This window comes from Prionailurus bengalensis, chromosome B1 (assembly GCF_016509475.1).
Source record: "Prionailurus bengalensis isolate Pbe53 chromosome B1, Fcat_Pben_1.1_paternal_pri, whole genome shotgun sequence".
Taxonomy (NCBI): domain Eukaryota; kingdom Metazoa; phylum Chordata; class Mammalia; order Carnivora; family Felidae; genus Prionailurus; species Prionailurus bengalensis.
Window position 1 is genome coordinate 48,910,230 of NC_057344.1, and position 19,492 is coordinate 48,929,721.

General features: G+C 42.3%; 1 protein-coding gene across 1 annotated transcript in view; it reads left to right on the forward strand.

Moving 5' to 3' along the window:
* EPHX2 (epoxide hydrolase 2) overlaps nt 1-19,492 on the forward strand; it is an 84,933-nt gene that overhangs the window by 8,297 nt on the left and 57,144 nt on the right. Inside the window, exons 2-5 of the mRNA XM_043564707.1 lie at nt 6,834-6,918; nt 13,512-13,668; nt 14,887-15,077; nt 16,780-16,902. Of these exons, the coding sequence (XP_043420642.1) occupies nt 6,834-6,918; nt 13,512-13,668; nt 14,887-15,077; nt 16,780-16,902 (556 nt within the window). The remainder of the gene's footprint in view (nt 1-6,833; nt 6,919-13,511; nt 13,669-14,886; nt 15,078-16,779; nt 16,903-19,492) is intronic.

Genomic DNA, 19,492 nt, shown 5'->3' on the forward strand with positions numbered 1-19,492 from the left:
AGCCACCCAGGCGCCCCTACCTATGATTTTTTAATGTGCATATATAGTAATTTATTCCATTAATAGAACCTTTTCTATCAGCATGCATGTTTATTGGTGTCTTTATTTTTTGTATAATGAAGAATTTGTCTGGTGTTTGTCCTGGGTTCCTAGCACGGAGCTTCTAAAGCCCTTCGAATTTCCTGAGGGAGAGGAGTGCCATTGCTAGGCAATGAGGTGACTCATGGGGGGAGCTTACAAATCTTCATGGTTGGGACTGGTCACTAGGAAGGCCAACGGAGTGATTGGGGTGGAGGCCAAAACTCCATTTTTGGGGTGGAGACTGGAACTCCATTTAGGTAAGAAGGAAGTCTTACTGATGTGGGGCCTTAAGGAAAATAACTGTGTTTGGAGCCTGTGGTTTTCTTTTTAACACCAACTGACTTGGGGAGACCGCTCGGAGAGGCCCTGAGACTGCTTGAAAAGAGACATACCTGGTCAGCCCCCAGCTGCTTCAGCCCTTCCCTTCCCCCATCCAGTTCTAGCTGTCTGCGGACACAGGAGAGATCCCCAGCCAGAACCTCCCAGCTGAGCCCTTCCCTAATTCCTGACCCGCAGAAACCTTGAGAGATAATAAAACGACTGATTGTTTTAAGCTACAGGCTTGGGGCTGATGTTTTAGGTAGCAGTAATGGCTAGAACACTGTCTGCCTCCTTTACAACTTAATTTTTCTCAGTATCACTAACACTTTGTGTAATTTACCAGTTTATTCTCTTTCTCCCCCCACTAGAATGTGAGCTCCTGAAGAGAGATTTTTGTTCACTCCTTCTTCCATGTTGCCTCTAACAGTGCCTGGCACATAGAAGGTGCTCAGTGAGTGTTTGTTAGTGAATAAATGAAATGGTAGCAGGGAGGGGAGGCACCAGCTCAGCTGTCAGAAGTCCCCGAGTCCACTTTCTACTCATGGAGTTTATTGACAGTGACTTTGAACCTGCCCTGGGACTTCATGGGGAAAGAACAACAGTAGACTTCTTTTCACATGTTTGGGCTCTTGTTTTCCTCCTTTCTCCCTTTTTTTAGTCCATATGTTCCAAGCTACATCTGTCTTCCAGATTTTCTCATACTTTTTAGTCCAATAATTTACGTTTTCTTGTTTTTCTTAACCATGGAAGTTGTTTTTCTTTTTAAATCTCTTAAGGGTATCTTTTGTATGCTCTTAGTGGGATTTTAGGCAGAAAGAGAAATAGATACATGCTCAGTGTGCTGTCCTGATACCATCCCCACTCTCTTAGTTTTGCATTTTTCAATGCCATCTTAATCATTGCATAAAGGTGTGTGTGCCTTATAACTTTATTGCATAGAGGTATGTGACCTGTGTTGATATCAAAGTGCTCAGTAGGAACTGCCATTTTCTTTCTTTCTTTTTTTTAGTGTTTATTTATTTTCGAGAGAGAGAGAGAGAGAGAGAGAGAATGAGCAGGGGAGGAGCAGAGAGAGAGGAAGACAGAGATCCAAAGCAGGCTCCAGGCTCTGAGGTGTCAGCACAAAGCCCGATGCGGGGCTTGAACTCACGGGCTGCGAGATCATGACCTGAGCCAAAATCGGATGCTTAAGCAACTGAGCCACCCAGGCACCCCAGTAACTGCTATTTTCTAAACTGCTATCAAATTATACTCCTACCAACAGTGGAAGAGAGTTTCACTTTCTCCACAAGGTCATTAGTCCTTGACATTGTCAGGGTGTTTAAATTTAGTGGTTCTGGTGGGTATATAGTGTCATCTCATTGTGGTTTAAAAAAATTTTTTTTTTTAATGTTTAATTATTTTTGAGACAGAGAGAGAGAGAAAGCATGAATGGGGGAGGGTCAGAGAGAGGGAGACACAGAATCTGAAACAGGCTCCAGGCTCTGAGCTGTCAGCACAGAGCCCAATGCGGGGCTCCAACTCAAGGGCCGAGAGATCATGACCTGAGCCAAAGTCGGAAGCTCAGCTGACTGAGCCACCCAGACACCCTTCATTGTGGTTTTAATTTGTATTTCCCTGATGAATAATGATGTTGAGCTTCTTTTTATATGCTTATTGGCCGTTTGGTAATTCTCTTGAGTGTAATTCTTGTTTAAGTTGTTTGCCCATTTTTCAATAGGGTCATCTTTCCCTTATTGAGAAAAGATTTAGGATTCTTTTTATATTCTTGATAGAAGTCCTTTGTCATATGTATATATTGCAAACATCTCCATGTGTATGGTTTACTCATCACTTTCTCAATGATGTCTTTGATGAACAGAAAGTCTTGATTTTAATGACATCTAATTTATCATTGTTTTGTTTTATGTTAGTGCTTCTTGTGTCCTTTTAAGAAATCTTTGCTTACTTAAAGGTCATGAAGATGTTGCTCTTTCTTCTTTTTTTTTAAGTTTACTTATTTATTTTGAGAGAGAGTGTGCATGCGTGGGGGAGGCATAGAGAGAACGTGAACCTGTTGTGGGGCTGGAACTCATGAACCCTGAGGCCATAACCTGAGCTGAAATCAAGAGTCAGACACTTAACTGACTGAGCCACCCAGACGGCCCATATTGCTTTTTCTTCTAGAAGCTGGATTGTTTTAACTTTCACATTTAGGTCTATGTTCCACTTCAAAACAAATTTTGTAAATGGTGTGAAGCCCCCCCCCCGCCCCCCACTCATGGATATTCAGTTGCTGTAATGCCATTTAATGAAAAAAATCTTTCCTACATTAAATGTTAGTGGTGTCTTTGTTGAAAAATCAAATGACCATATATGTGGAGGCCTATTTCTAGCCTCCCTGTTATATTAATTTGATATTTGATAATTTGTCTATGTTTGCAATAATACCACATTATCATAATTATTATAGCTTTATAACAAATCTTAAAATCTTATAATATAAATCCTTCGTATTTATTCTTGAAGATTTATTTGGTTGTTCTGTGTCCTTTGTGTTTCCAGATAAGTTTTATAATGAGTGTGTCAATTTTCACACTTATACACAAAATCTGCTGGCATTTTGATTGGAGTGAATTGAATCTTTATATCAGTTTGGTGAGAATCTTCCCTGAACCATATTAAGTGTCCTGATTCATGAACTTGATGCAGATCTCTCCATCTATTGAGGTCTTTAATTTCTCTTAGTTTTGTAGTTTTCAGTGTAGAGGTCTCAAACTTCTTTCATTAGATTTAGTTGTTTTCTTCTAATGCTATGACAAATGATATTTTTAAAAACTTAAATTTCCAATTTCTTATAAACTGCATTTGTCCTGTTCTCAACTTTTTACTTTGATCTATGTTAAGTTGACTGGAAATCTTTCTTGAATTTTTTCTTTCTTTTTTTTTTTTTCCTGGCAAGGCATGTGATGGTAAACATTACTTTTACATGGCTGAGATTTTCTGTTGCCTTCAAAAATGTATAATAAATTGTCTGGAGCTAGAAGCACCTAGGTAGCTCAGTCAGATAAGTGTCCAGACTCTTGATTTGGGTCCTGATCTCACGGTTGTGAGATTGAGCCCTGTGTTGGGCTCTGCGCTGACAGTGTAGAGCCTGCTTAGGATTCTCTCTCTCTTTCTCTGTCTCTCTCTCTCTCAAAGTAAATAAACTTAAAAAAAAAAAAGTTGTCTGGGCTAGAATTTTTGGGCTATTTCTTTTTATCTCAATGTCTAGTGAGTGGTTCCTCCACAATCTTCTGACACTTAAAGTTGCAGATAGACAACTAATGTTAGCTTGAATTGTTTTTCTTTTGTGTAAATCTGTTTTTCTGTAAAAAGGTTGTTACCCTTTTTTTATCCTAGGAATTGACATAGTTCTCCAACATATGCCTGTTGTGGGGTCTTTTTGTGTTTTTATTTTTCATTAATTTTGCCTTGGTAATTGGTATACTTTTGACCTGAGGACTCAAATCTTTCTTCAGTACTGAGAAATGCTCTCCTGTTATTGCTGTATTGCTTCTCAGATCTATCGTTCTGGAATTCTTTTAAATTAAAAAAAGAAATTTTTTTAATGTTTATTTTTGAGACAGAGATAGAGACAGAGAGACAGAGTGCGGGCAGGGGAGGGGCAGAGAGAGAGGGAGACACAAAATCCAAAACAGGCTCCAGGCTCTGAGCTGTCAGCACAGAGCCCCACGTGGGGCTCGAACCCACAGACCCTGAGATCATCATGACTGAGCTGAAGTCTGACACTCAACTGACCGAGCCACCCAGGTGTCCCTATCCTTCTAGAATTCTTGTTTGTTTATGGAAGGCATTTGGCCTCTCAGGTCTCATCTTTTTGCTCATTAACTTTAATTCATCATTTTACTATTTGTCCTTGAAAAATGTATCGTGCCTTTTGATTCACTAATTTCATTTTCTGTAATGGCCATTTCACCATTCATGGCTCTTATTAGCCACCCTTAGAATTTGGAAATCGTGGTTCCAAATTCAACAATGTTCTTATCTCAGATTGCTATTATTATTATTATTATTATTGCCTGATGTGGTTTTAGATACATTGGTACCTCCTTCGTCTACAATTATATTCTTCCCTCAGCTCCTTTTCTTTTATCAGCCCACATTCTCCGGGCACAAAGGTAATTTTCCCTTTGCTTTCCATCCTACTCATCCAGCGTGTTAGTTATTTGTCTATAGGTTGCCTCCCTTGTTCCCCCATAAGCTCCTTAAGAATACAATCCTGTTTTTCCATTTTTATATCACAGCACCTGGCACGATGTCTTACACACCTTAGGTGCTCAATAAAAGGTTGTTGAGTTGAATTGTCTCTTGATTCTTAAAACTGGAAGGCAGGGGTGCCTGGATGGCTCAGTTGCTTAAACAAACTCTTGGTTGAACTCTTGGTTTCTGTTCAGGTCATGATCTCGTGGTTTGTGGGTTCGAGCCCCGCATCAGGCTTTGTGCTGACTGTGGAGCCTGCTTGGGATCTCTCTCTCCCCCCCAACTCAAAATAAATAAACTTAAAACAAACTAGAGGGCTCTTTTGGGGTGATGGAAATGTTCTAAAACTGGAATGTGCTGATGTTTGCACAACTTTGTAAATTTACTACAAATCATTGAATCATACACTTAAAATGTGAATTTGATGGTATTGTAATTGCCATTTAATAACAGTTAAAAAAAAAAAAAAAGACAACTGGGGTAGGTGGTGCCTGGCTGGCTCAGTCAGTACAGCAGGCCACTCTTGATCTCAGGGTTGTAAGTTGGGGCCTCATGTTGGGTGTGGAGATTACTTAAAAACACAATCTTAAAAAAAAGAAAAATAAATTACAAAAAGACAACTGACAGCAAAGGTGTGGCAATACCATTGTTATTACTGGAAAGTTGAACAAGGCTGCAAGTACTAGAAATATATCTATGTATATTTTGTGCAAAGTTGATCCTTGTTACCTGCAAGAGGGTTAGTTGCATAAAAGGTAGGTTGACTATTATCAGAAATGAAACTCCCAGATTCGAGATGTTTGTCGTCTTGCGCATGGCAAATAATTTTAACTGGCTTGCCAATTCCAGTCCGTTGTAAATATTTTGCCTGGGGCACTGTATTAAGAAGGATTGCACATTGGTATTTGGACTCAATGGAGTAGGATGTGGTGATAGACTATCCACATCAGCCAGGGGGATGGGGGAGCAGAGATGTGTGTACGTGCCACTGCCACGTATGTCCCATCCTTCATCTGTCTGATGTCGCCCAGCCAGCCCTGTGAGGGTAGCTCATCCACCACTGGGGGCGGGAAATTATCAGGAAATCGGAATGGAAACTTATATTTTGTAGTATAGGGAAGTGAAAAGGTAATTAGCTGACCTCTCTCCCTCTGTGTCTACTACTCCTTGGGTCTGTGTATAAGGGATGAATGTGAACTGAGGTGTGTTAGATAACTAGGGCTGCCATTATTAGGTACCGCAGACCGGGTGGCTTCCACAACAGTCCCAGAGACTAGAAGTCCGAGATCAAGGTGGTGGTAGGGCTGGTTGCTCCCGAGGCCTCTCTCCTTGGCTTGTAGATAGCTGTCTTCTCCCTGTGTCTTCACATGGTCTTCTCTCTGTCCATGTCTGTGCCCGGATTGCTCCTCGGGACACCAGTTAGTTATTGGCGTAGGGCCCACCTTAATGACCTCATTTTAACTTAATCCCCTTTTTAAAGGCCTGTCTCCAAATACAGTCACATTCTGAAGTACCAGAGATTAGGACTTCCAACATATGAATTGGGGGAGGGCAGAATTTAGCTCATGACATGAGAAAACCTTTTAAAACTTAAATAAGGTTAAAATGAAATAGGAACTGTATGGTTGGGGGCATCTGGCTGGCTCAGTCAGTAGAGTGTGTGACTCTTGGTCTCAGGGTTGTGAGTTCAAGCCCTACATTGGGAGTGGAGTCTATTTAGAAAGAAAGAAAGAAAGAAAGAAAGAAAGAAAGAAAGAAAGAAAGAGAAAGAAAGAAGAAACTCTATGTTCAGAAACAAAACCAGAAAAAATATTTCATTCCCTTTGAAGAATATGTACTAATAAAGCAGTCATTGGGAGCGATGCCATGTGCAAATGAGCTGAAAACAGGAATGACTGCATATCTGGTCTGATTTTGTCCCTTAAGTAAGACCAGTTGAAAAGTCTCTGCTACGTGGTCGCCCATGAGCTCCTTCACCTGTGGGCGTATTCATCATTTAGTTTATGGTCTCATGTCACAGTTGGATTGCACTTTCAGACTAAGATTCCAACTTGAACTTTGCATTTCCCCCTTCATGGCAGAATGCCTTTCTAACAGCCGTTTGTGGATATAAATAGTGTCCGTCCCCTACGTGGTGCTGTGATGAAGTCATCAGAACATTCGTGATGTTGTTCCTTTGCGTCTTCCAGAGGCTTTCTGAATGAAGCTTTCCAGAAAGGAGGCCCAGATGGTCCCAGTGCCCGCCTCATGAGGGGAGAGATCACATATTCCCAGGTAAGGGGAAACTTCATAGACCGCCCCCCACCTCCCTGAGAAGGCATTCTGTGCCCACACACCCATTCTCCTGCACTGACTAGAAGCTCCCTGAGGGCAAACTCACGTTTGCTTTACCCATTTACCCCTTCTAGTACTTACCTCCTGAGACTGGTATGGAGGCCCAGAGACACACAAAGAGATATTTAAGACTGGTGTATTGTCTCTTTCGGCCAGCCAGCAGGAGGCACCCCATGACTGGAAAATTTCCAACCCTTTGAAGATCTATGCCAGTGAATTACAACAGCCAGAGTAGCTTTTGTTTTGTTTTTACCTTAAATTGTGGCAAAATACACATAATAGAAAAGTTACCATCTTGATCGCTTTAAGCATATAATTTTGTAATGTAAAGTATATTCATATTGTGAATGCATCACCACCATGCATCTCCAGAACTCTTCGTCTTGCAAAAGTGAGATTCTATACTCCTTAAACAAGAACTCCCCATCCTTCTTTTTCCTCAGCCACCAGCAACCATTGCTGAACTTTCTGTCTCTATGTATGTAGCTGCTCTCGCTATATCATCTAAGTGGAATCATGCCGTATTTGTCCTTTTGTGACTGGCTTGTTTCCCTTAGCATGGTGTCTTCAAAGTGCATCCGTGCTGTGGCATGTGAAAGGATTTCTTTCCTTTTTAAGGACAGTTCGTTTTCCATTGTGTGGGTAGACCACATTTTGTTTATCCATTCACCTGTCGACGGACATTGGGTTGTTTCCACCTTTTGGTTATTGTGAATAATAGTGCTGTGAACATGGGTGTATTATTATCTGTTTGACATCTTGCTTTCAATTCTTCTGGGTATATATACCTTAGAAGGGATTGCTAGATCAGCGCAGGATTTGAATCACAGCTCCCACTTACAGACTTTGTGACCCCAACAAGTTGCTTAACCTGTCAAAGTCTCAGTCAAAATGAGAGTGGTATACTCTCTATTTCATAGGCTGTTAGGAAGCTTGGAAAGTGTCTAGCACAGTGCCTGGCACATAGTAGGTGCTCAATAAATAGTAGTTATTATTGTTACTACAATCTTGTTTTTTATTTTTTTAATTTTTATTATTTTTTTTAATGTTTATTCACTTTCGAGAGACAGAGTGTGAGTGGGGGAGGAGCTGTCAGCAGAGAGCCCTATGCAGGGCTCGAACTCATGGACTGCAAGATCATAACCGACTGAGCCACTCAGGCGCCACCCCCCAATTGTTTTTTAACAAAATAATCAGGATTTGAAACCACTTGAATTCTGTTTGTGTCTGGAAGAAGAAAGGCTATTGAGAATCTATTTCATAAGCACACAGAGAACACAGTCTATATTTTAAAACTTTTTAGGGGTGCCTGGGTGGCTCAGTCAGTTGAGCGTCCGACTTCGGCTTAGGTCATGATCTCACAGTCTGTGTGTTTGAGCCCCGCGTCGGGCTCTGGGCTGACAGCTCGGAGCCTGGAGCCTCCCTCTCTCTCTGCCCCTCCCCCGCTCATGCTCTGTCTCTCACTCTCAAAAATGAATAAATGTTAAAAAAAAAAAATTAATTAAAAAAAAAACTTTTTACAAATTACAGCTACCTATTAGTCTGTCAGAGAACTTAGGGCGCACTGTAGTAGAAAGCAAAAGCATACCTATTCTGTGAAGGCACATCTCACACACACACACACACACACACATACACACACACACACACACTGTGGCCACTGGGGAGTGAAAAGTAATGATACTGTTGAGAATAAATTCTAAGTCAATAAAAAATCTGCAGTAATATTGTTGAAAGATAAGGAAAGAGGGAAGTGCAACATGTTTTCAGTGAACATACTAGAGTGAATATCTTATTGCCGTAAAAACCCTGCACCCATTCAGACTTCTTTAGTCTGTGTGTAGCAGGCCTGAAAAACCAAATAGCAGTTGGCCCTTGAACAACGTGTGTTTGAACAGCATGGGCCCACCCCTACGCAGATTTTTTTCAATAAATACACATACAGTGCTGTAAATGCATTTTCTCTTCCTTAGGATTTTCTTAATAATGTGTTCTTTTCTCTAGCCTACTTCATCGTGTGAATACAGTATATAATACATATAACATGTATGTGGTAATCAACTGTTATCAGTAAGTCTTCTGGTCAACAGTAGGTTATTAGTACTTAAGCTTTTGGGGAGTCAAAAGTTATATGTGGATTTTCGACTGCACGGGGGGTCAGTGCCTCCAACCCCACATTGTTCAAGGATCAATGCTACTTAGGTTCAATTTGTCTTTTAAAAAGGTCATATCATGGGAAGGAATGTCATCTTTTAATTAATCATTTGTGTGTGCAACACAGAAAAGTACACCAAGTGTACAGCTGAATGAATTTTCACTGACAGCACGTTTTATTTATCCAGAAATAAAACATGATCGACACTGTAGATACCCCACTTATGCCCTTTCTAGACACGCCCCTCTTCAAGAGTAACTACGCTTCCGGACTTCTAACCTTAGAGATCACTGTTTGTACTTTATGTAAATGGAACCACTACGCAGCTGAACTCTTGTATGTAGTATCTTTTCCTCCACCTTATATTTGGAGAATCATAGATGTTCTTGTGCGCAGTTACAGTTTTATTCTCATTGCCGCATGATATCCCATTGTGTGAATATACTCCAATCTGTTTATCCATTCTGCTTTTTTTTTTCACCCTGAGATGGAAAGGCACTGGGAGATTTTGAATGGTGAAGTGACAGTATGTATATGTATTTACAGCAAGGAAAAGGTTTATTCGAGAGGCAGCCAAATGAGAAGATGGGAGGACAAACCTCAGATCCACCTCCTGAATGATACTTTTAAAACCTGACTCGGTGAGAGATGGTGGTAGCTTGGACTAAAGGAATGTTGGTGGAAGCGGTAAAAAGTGGTCCAAGTCTGGAATAGTTTGCCCGTAGATTCAACAGGTTTTCCTGATGGATCGAGTGTGAATATGAGAGAGGAATGAAGGATAAAAGGTTTCTGGCCAGAACAAACCAGAAGTATCAGTTGCTGTTCATCACTGTGGGGCTGGGAAATCAGGTGCCCAGTTTGGGATATTTTAATTTGAAATGCTTAATGATCTCCAAATGGAATGTAGAATAGGCAGCTGGATATGCAAACCCAGAGTTGAATAAAGATGTCCAAGCTGAATATGAATACACACACACACACACACACACACAGCATGTAGATGGCACTTTTAATGCCATTGGACTCAGTATGATTGTGGAGGAAGGAAGTATAAATGGAGCATCCAGACCCCCAGGTACTCTGATGTTAAAGGTCAGGTTGATGTGGAAGACCCAGCAATGAGGGATGGAGAATGAATCTTCATCAATAAGAGAAAAATCAGGAGAGTGAGGAGACCTGAAAGCCAAGAAGTTATCAAGTTTCAGATGAAGAGAGTGGTCATCTGTATCAATGCAACTGCTAGGTCAGGTAGAAGCCTGGCGAGTGCCCATTAGATACAGCAACACAACATGGAGGTCATTGGTAACATTGCCTAGAGGAGCCTCTGGAATGTGGAGGTGAAAGCCTGATCAGAGCATGTTCAGGAAAACTACGTGAAGTTTTCAGGCAAAGTGGGGCAGAAAAATGGGACAGTAGTGGGAGGGGAAAGAGGTTTCCTTTATGAAAACAACATGCTTGTATGCTGATGACAATGATCCACTAGCAAGGAAGGTTGCTGATAGAGGAATAAGGAAGGGAGACCCGATGGAGCCATGTTCTTGAAGCCCAAAGGAATGGAATCTGGATGGAGGGGTTGAACTTGATAAGAGCAATAGACCATTATCTATGGTAACAGAAGGGAAGATGGAGTTCTTGGCCACAGATGCCAGTAGGTGGATATTTGTGATGGTGGGAACTTGTGAAAATTCTAATTATTCTCCCTTCCTCCAACCCTCTTCACTGTTTCCAGGATGACCTCCCTAAAATGCAAATCTACTTACGTAACTCTCCCACTTAACTATATATATTTTTTTACTTGTATAATAGTCTAAGCCTGGAAGAGTTTTATTATTTTTATGGAAAGGTGAATTCTTCCATTATTTTTTTAATTCCCTTAATGGCTTTGGTCTATTTGCATTTTATATTTTATCTTGCATCCATTTTGGCATTTGTGTCTTTTTTTTAAGTTTATTTATTTATTTTGAGAGAAATAATATTTTGAGAGAGTGTGCATGAGCAGGGGAGGGGAAAAGAGATGGAGAGACAGAATCCCAAGCAAGCTGTGAGCTGTTAGTGCAGACCCCGACATGGGGCTTAGTCTCATGAACTGTGAGATCATGACCTGAGCCGAAATCAAGAGTCAGACGTTCAACTGACTGTGTCACCCAGGAGCAACCCCCTTATTTTTTATCATTTGACCCCCCCCCCCCATTTCATTGCTCCCACTCCTACCCCCACCTGCCTCTAGCAGCCATATTCTCTGTATCTATGAGTTTGGCTTTTTTTTGGTGTTTTGTTTTGGTTTCAGTTTTTAATTTAGTTTCCACATGTAAGAGAAATCATATGGTATTTTTCTTTCTCTGTATGCTTATTTCACTTATCATAATGCCCTCGATCTTCATATTGTCACAAATGGCAAATTTTTTGTTCTTCTTTATAGCTGAATAACATTCAATTGTATTTATATGTCACATTTTCTTTTTTTTTTTTAATTTTTTTTTTCAACGTTTATTTATTTTTGGGACAGAGAGATACAGAGCATGAACGGGCGAGGGGCAGAGAGAGAGGGAGACACAGAATCGGAAACAGGCTCCAGGCTCTGAGCCATCAGCCCAGAGCCCGACGCGGGGCTCGAACTCACAGACCGCAAGATCGTGACCTGGCTGAAGTCGGACGTTTAACCGACTGCGCCACCCAGGCACCCCTATATCACATTTTCTTTATCCATTCATTCATCCATTGATGGGCACCTGGTTCGTTTTCATACCTTGGCTATTATAAATAATGCTGCAGTGAACATGAGGGTACAGATATCTTTTTGAGTTAGTGTTTTTGTTTTCTTTGGATAAATACCCAGAAGTAGAATGTTGGGTCATATGGTAGTTGTATTTTTAATTTTTTGGAGAACCTCCATGTCGTTTTCCACAGTGACCGTACCAATTTACATTCCACCAACAGCGCGGAGGGGTTCCCTTTTCTCTACATCCTCACAAACATTTGTTATTTCTTGTCTTTTTGGTAAAAGCCATTCTGATAGGTGAGAGGTGATATCTCACTGTGGTTTTGATTTGCATATCCCTGATGGTTGGTCATGTTGAGCATCTTTTCATGTGTCTCTTGGCCATCTGTATGTCTTCTTTGGAAAAATGTCTTTTCAGATCTTCCATATGTTTTTTAATCAGAGTGTTTGCTTTTTTTTGCTGTTGGGTTGTGTGAGTTCTTTATGTATTTTGGATATTAGCTCCTTATCAGATATGTGATATCTGATATGTTTTTTCCATTCCATAGGTTTCCCTTTTCATTTTGTCATTTTGTTGATGTCTTCCTTTGCTGTGTAGAAGCTTTTTAGTTTGAAGCAGTCCCACTTGTTTATTTTTGCTTTTGTTGCTTTTACTTTTGTTGTCAGATTCCTAAAATCATCACCAAAACCTATGTCAAGGAATTTACCACCTATGTTTTCTTCTAGGGGTTTTATGGTTTCAGTCTTTTATCCATTTTGAGTTAATTTTTGTGTATGATGTAGGATGGGGTCAAATTTCATTGTTTTGCATGTTGCTGTCCAATTTTCCCAACACCATTTATTGAAGAGATTGTCCTTTTCCCATTGTATATTCTCGGCTCTTTTGTTGTAAATTATTTGACCACGTATGCATGGGTTCATTTATGGCCTATCATTCTGCTATTGGGTATTTAGGTAGTTTTCAATGTGAGCTATTACAAATAGGGCTGCTATCATAGTGCGTAAATGTATCATAATCCATTTTGCTCTTAATAAGTATATTAGTTATCTAGGCCCACTGTAACAGAATATCACAGACTTAGTGGTTTAAACAATAGAAATTTATTTTCTCAAAGCTCTGGAGCCTTGAAGCCCAAGATCAAGGTGTGACAGGGTTGGTTTTTTCTGAGGTCTCTCTTCTTGACTTGTAGTGGCCATCTTCCTGTGTCTTCAGTCCTTCCTGTGTGTGTGTGTGTGTGTGTGTGTGTGTGTGTGTGTGTGTGTCCTAATCTCCTGTTCTTACCAGGATACCAGTCAGATTAGATTAGGGCCCACTCCTGACCTCATTTTATCTTAATCACCTCTTTAAAGACCCTACCTCCAAGAGTAGTCACATCCTGAAGTATGAGGGGTTAAGATTTCAACATAAATTTGGGGGAAACACCATTCAGCCCATCACAGGGGCATTTGTGTAGTTTGCAGTGTGGGACTCTTAGGAACAGTGCTGCTACAGTGCCCTAGAATAGTGCATGTATGTACATGTCTTTTGGTGAACATGTCTTTTGGGAATGGTGACATTCCCGTTGGGTGTGTGTCTAGGAGTGGAATTGCTGGATCACAGCAAGGGGTTGTACAAAGGGTTGTACGAATTGATAGTCCCTTATGAATTCATTTTTACAGTGGGTACCACTCATGGAAGAAAACTGCAGGAAGTGTTCTCAGGACTCTGGAATCCGCCTCCCTGAGAATTTCTCTGTAAGTCAAATCTTCGGCAAGGCGGCTGCAACAAAGATCAACCACCCCATGCTTCAGGCGGCTCTTGCTCTCAGAAAGCAGGGTAAGGATCCAATACTGGCCGTTCTCAGAACCATCCACACCAGAACCCTTGGAAAGGTTAGGTCAGAAGACATCTAGATGTGCTCTGAGATCACAAGTCTTCTGGACCTCGATGGAAAGCCATTCTTAAAACATAGCTCCAAAGTAAGTTTTATCAAATGGCAAAAAATAACACCATCAGAATATCTGGGAAAATGTAAGAATTTTATTTAATAAAGCAATTTGTGCCAGAGACTGCCTTGTGAGCAAAATTCTCTCCCTCTAGTGACACTAGTAATGACCAGAATGACCCAACTTCTTGCCACAGTGATTGAAAATCAAGGCCTTTTAAGCAACTGGGATTGTCTTGACCTTTGGATGTCAAAGGGGCTGAGCTATGAGCTAGCTGACACGAATTCAGATGGTGTCAAATGGTCTAAGATGTGAGGTCATGTTTATCCGATAGACATTTATTCAGTGTCAGAACCCAGCTCTTGGTCACAGGCATATTCGAAATCATTCTACCCGCTCATCAGTAGACTTATCTGGTCGCGGCTAAGCCATCCCATGTCCGTATCTCTCACTCATGTTACACGCACAGGGTCTCATCACTGACTCATCAGTATCTTGTTCCCAGAAGCTCCTGGTTCTTGCCCTTCCAGGGGATAATGCTGTCTCTGTTTACATTCCTCTAGTTTTGAAATGGGAATACAGTCTCTGACAGTTAAGGCAGGTGTTTCGAACTATAGTCGAGCTGAGTCTTAAGTACTATAGACTGGAAGAAGCACTGGCAGGGCAGTCCAAAGGCACAGTTCTGAGCCGGCTGGGTTCTGCCTTCACTGTGTGGCTCAGGGCAGCTCATAATTTTTCTGAGCTTCTGTTTGCTATAAAAGTGGATGGTAAGATCTGTCCCGCCTACCCCAAAGGTGGTGAGGATCATATGAGCTGATGAAGGTCACAACCTCTTGCTCTACAGTTGCAAGGAATTGAGGGATGTAGTGTTTCTATCCAAGCTTCTGGAAGCCCTTAATGTACACAGTTAACTCACTCTCAGGTCTCTGTGTCAGGAGGTGCTAATGGGTGAAGATACTTCTTTTCCAACCTGTCAGTTTAGACGCTGGGCATCAAGAGGTTGATGTAAATAAATAGAACCCTGCTTGGCCCCTTCTCCGTGGGGTACCCTGAGCTTCTCAGAGCAAAGTCCTGTATCTGGTCCAGTCACTGGTGTCTTCTCTCTCAGGATATACAACCTGCCTCCTCACCAACAACTGGCTGGATGACAGTGCTCAGAGGGGCATCCTGGCCCAGCTGGTGTGTCAGCTGAGGCCACACTTTGACTTCCTGATAGAGTCATGCAGGATCAGAATGGCCAAGCCTGATCCTCGGATCTACAAGTTTGTACTGGACACCTTGAACGCCAGCCCCAATGAGGTATGTAGACACTTCCTTTTAGTGAAAAAGAATGTTCTAGAGATACTGCAATTAAGAAAAACTGTGGAGGAGTGAGCAGGTGGGGGACATCTGGAGCCTGGTAGGACCTCTAGGTCCAGTGGCAGGGTCCTGTTCTCCCAGGCCAGGACTTATAAAGGACTTTACCCATCCCTTCAGTCTAGAACAGTCTACAAGATGTGGGGATCTGGCCCCTCTCTGTGGCTTTTATTGGTCAAAACAGGTATTGTCAAAACTGCTGACCAGCTGCCTCAGTTTACCTATAAAGGAACATAGACCCTGGGAGACTTTCCCAAGACCACAAGGCTGGTAAGAGTCACCCCACCAAAGGGTGAGCAGAAGTGGGCTCCAATATTACAGCTGTCTCTCTAGGCACCCCTAAAATTCTGTCTTTATATTGTCTCTAATTATCTATTTCTAAAACTCTGTTTTCCTTGTATTCTCCACCTCTAATTTTCAAAAAAGGCAAGCAGAACAAGATTAAATTCCTTTCGCTGATGTTTCTGACTCTTTCTCATTGGCCCCACCTTGTCCACGAGCTCATCAGATGAAACCCTGAACTCTGTTATGGGGAATCCTTATCAGGCTCAATCCCAGAAGTCTTCCTCTCTCCTCTCAAACTTTGCTCTTGCTCCCCTTAGTCCCTGGATTAAGCCTTGTAACAGTGCTCTGAATTTTAGTATGCATATAAATAAACGTCTTCTCATTTCTGACTTTTGGGTCTTGTGAGCTGCTTAGAATTCTAGACCTGCCGTAATCCAAGATGATGAATGCACTTACGCTTTCTTCTACAACTTTAAGGATTTTCTTTTAACTTTAAAATGTAAATCTTTGCTCCATTCAGAATTTATTTTGGGATGAGGTGTGAAGGAAGCATCCATTTTTCCCCCAAAACAGTTAAAATAATTATATAATCTTTCAAATACTGTTTTTCCTCATCAGGCAGACAACACGAATTGTTTATATTTGGGTTTATTCCTCAGCTCTCTTCTATTTCACTAACATGTCTATCTTCTAACACCCCCTCACCACCACCCCCTTTTTTTTTTTTTACCTTCTGTGGCTTGATAATTTGTTTTAGTATCTGCCCTTATTACAGTTCTTTTCCACACTTTTTTTGTCTGTTCATCTGTTCATACATGTTGATTTCCTAGATTAATTTATTTTGATGTCACCCTGATAAGTTTATATCCTTCCTTAATTTTCTTACAGTTTCAGAATTCAGGCTGAAACCCATAAGTACATATGGGAATAAGTGTATCTATCTGTGTGTTTATGTGTATGCTCATGTAATTAAATGTTTTTAACTTTTTTTAAAAAATGTTTTTTTGTTTTTGAGATAGAGTGCAAGTGGGAGAGGGGCAGAGAGAGAGGAAGCTTCAGAATCCGAAGCAGGCTCCAGGCTCTGAGCTATTAGCACAGAGCCCGATGTGGGGCTCAAACTCATGGACTGGGAGATCATGACCTGAGGAAAGTCGGACACTTAACCGACTGAGCCACCCAGGCACCCCTAAGTATTTTTAACTTTAAGAGTAAATAATTATATGGAGAAAAAGTAATTCTTCATCTTGTCATAAAATAACCAGTGTTTGCATTTTAATGTGTTTCTTTCCGGTGTTGTCCCTCACGCGTGAGTTTTGCTTTGGCCGGTGGTGATTCTAGTATCTGTGCTATTTGGATATAGGTTGTATTCTTGGATGACATCGGGGCTAATCTGGAGCCAGCTCGTGACTTGGGGATGGTCACCATTCTCGTCCATGACACAGACACAGCCCTGAGGGAACTGGAGAAAGTAACTGGGGTGCAGGTAACTTTACGGCTGCGCCAGGTTGGGTTTTGGCCAGTCACCGGTGCTTAGGTGTGCAAGAAACAGCAAGGGAGGGGAGAACCGGTTCTGGGAGTTCTTGAACCTCCCGGGTGGGAGGCCAGTACCTATTGTGCAATCAGCATGATGTCCTTGAAGAGCTTTGTATTTCTTTCTCTGCAGTCATGAACAGAGAAACTGCTCTGAGAACGAGAATCCATACTAGTCAGAGTCAGAAGAACCAAGACCCAAGACAAGATTGAGGCTTTCAAACCCACCAGCCTTGACTTTTTAGAGTAAATATTGAGAATTTAGCTGCCAGGCCTGACCCCATGGGGGTGCGGGGCACAGTCCTCACCTGGTCTGCCTGGTCATACTGCTGGCACTCAGGCAGAGTGGTTTAGTTAACCATCCCTCCCAGAGGAAGATGGGATGCCCTTAATGATGTCCAATGGCGGCCTAGGGGTTAGCCTTCTGTGCCAGAGCTGAGGAACCTTTTGTTGTTAGAGAAGTCTACCTGAGATGGCTGAGCCCGCTGAGCCCAGGCGGAGCAGTTAATACAAGCCTTTTGCAGGAATGCATTGCTTTGCTTGTGTCAGCATAATGCGAGAGGAGGGAGGGACATACGCCTGGCTAAGCCAACTGGACGTCACAGCCATCCCAACCATTTTCTCAAAGGGAACTGCACTCGTTTCCCGAGGTGCCATAAAGTACACAGAGTGGGTGGCCAAGGCAGTCTGGCTAGGAGGCCAGAAGTCCAAGATTAAGGTGTTGGTGGGACGGTTTCTTCTGAGGCCTCTCTCCTTGGCTTGTAGATGGATGGCCACATTCTCTCTGTCTTCACATGGTCTTGCCCTGTGTGTGTGTCCAAACGCGCTCCTCTTACAAGGGCACCAGCCAGATTATAGTTTAACTCTAGTAGGCTCACTCCACAGTGACCTCGTTTAACATAAGTCACCTCTTTAAAGACCTTACCTCCAAACACAGTCCCATTCTGAGGCTCTGGGGATTAAGATGTCAACAGATGAATTTGGAGGGGACACAAATTTAGCCCCCATGACAGGGACAATTGATTTGTCATCTTTAACAAATAAATACAAAATGTGTATCTAATGACTTCACAACCTCAAAGCGTCTTGCCCAGACTTGATTTATCCTTTCACAAGCCTGGAGGTCTTGTGCAGTAGAGAAGAAAACGTGGAATCCCAGCAGCCACCTGCTTGCCCCACTTACTAGTATCCCCTGGTCATATATGAGCCACAGATACCTGTCCTGTAAAATCAGAAAAGTAAACTGTGCCTCACCTGTCTCCTTCCCCAGAGTATGGGCAAGATAAAAGGAAAAATGAAATGAAAATGAAAATTACACCTTTTTAAGTGGAGGAGACTTACCCCTTATCTCTCAGGAAGGCTATGGGACTCAGTTCTGAACAGGCTTTGTAAATTGTATAAACGGCGGGAGAACTATAAGAACAGGAAACCCCCACCCCCTCAGCCCTGGAAGCAGTGGGACTTCTGCTAGGGTGTGACCTAGGAAGCCAGGGATACCTTAGAAGAAGGGTCCCAAGGCACACTGGCCTATGGTCAGTGTCTTGGCTTCCTCAGGCCCGACAAGGCTCATTGTCATCAGAGGCCACCAAGCTGCCATCCCTCCCACCACACCCTGAATCCCCTCCAGATGCCACAGAGGTTGGGGGCTTGCCTTCTGTTTCCCACCCTCAGAGGATGCCCAGGCAGTCTCTTCCATGTTTAAAAGGGAGGTAGATTTCATAGTTTACTTCCTGCGCTTTAGAGGTCAGAGAACTGGATAGCTGATGGGAGCCACTTCTTCCTTAGTTACAGCTTTGGGACTAAAGATGAGAGATCTAGCAGTAGAAGTCACTAATATGTCACTTGTCATGAATAAATTCACTTAGGTGTGCTCATCATCCTGTCCTTTATCATTTGTCTCAAGATACCTGACACAAATGAGTCAAAGGAGCCCCTTTTGTACCCTTTGTTCAGGAATTTTCTTCTTTACCCAGATGTCATACAAAGATGGGTTATCTGACCTTCTGGGACTCCAGAGGACAGACCTGGGGACTGCAGGCTGAACTCTGCCCCCTTCCACCTCAAATTCATTCATGTGAAAGCCCCAGGACCTCAGAAGTGACTATATTTGGAGATAGGGCTTTTAAAGAGATGATTAAGGTAAAATGAGGTCATTGGGGTAGGCCTTAAACCAGTATGACTGTGTCCTTATGAGAAGAGGCAGTTAGGACACACACACACACAGAGGGAAGACCATGTGAGGACCCAGGGTGAAGGCGGCCATCGCAAGCCAAAGAGGGAGGCCTCAGGAAGAACCAACCCAGCTTCCAGAACTGAGAGACATAACTGTCTGTTGTTTCCGTCTCCTTGTCTGTGGCACATTGTTATGGCAGCTCGAGCAGATGAATACAGAGGCCGAGAGGGTTTGATTTTGGCCAGCTTGAGAGAGAATCCCTTCAGCAGAGCCATCCAGTGATGGGACGGTGAACTTTGCATTCCTAATGCTGTCCAAGAGGTGCCTGGGTGACCACTTGAGGAACTGCCACAGAGAATTCTATTAATTG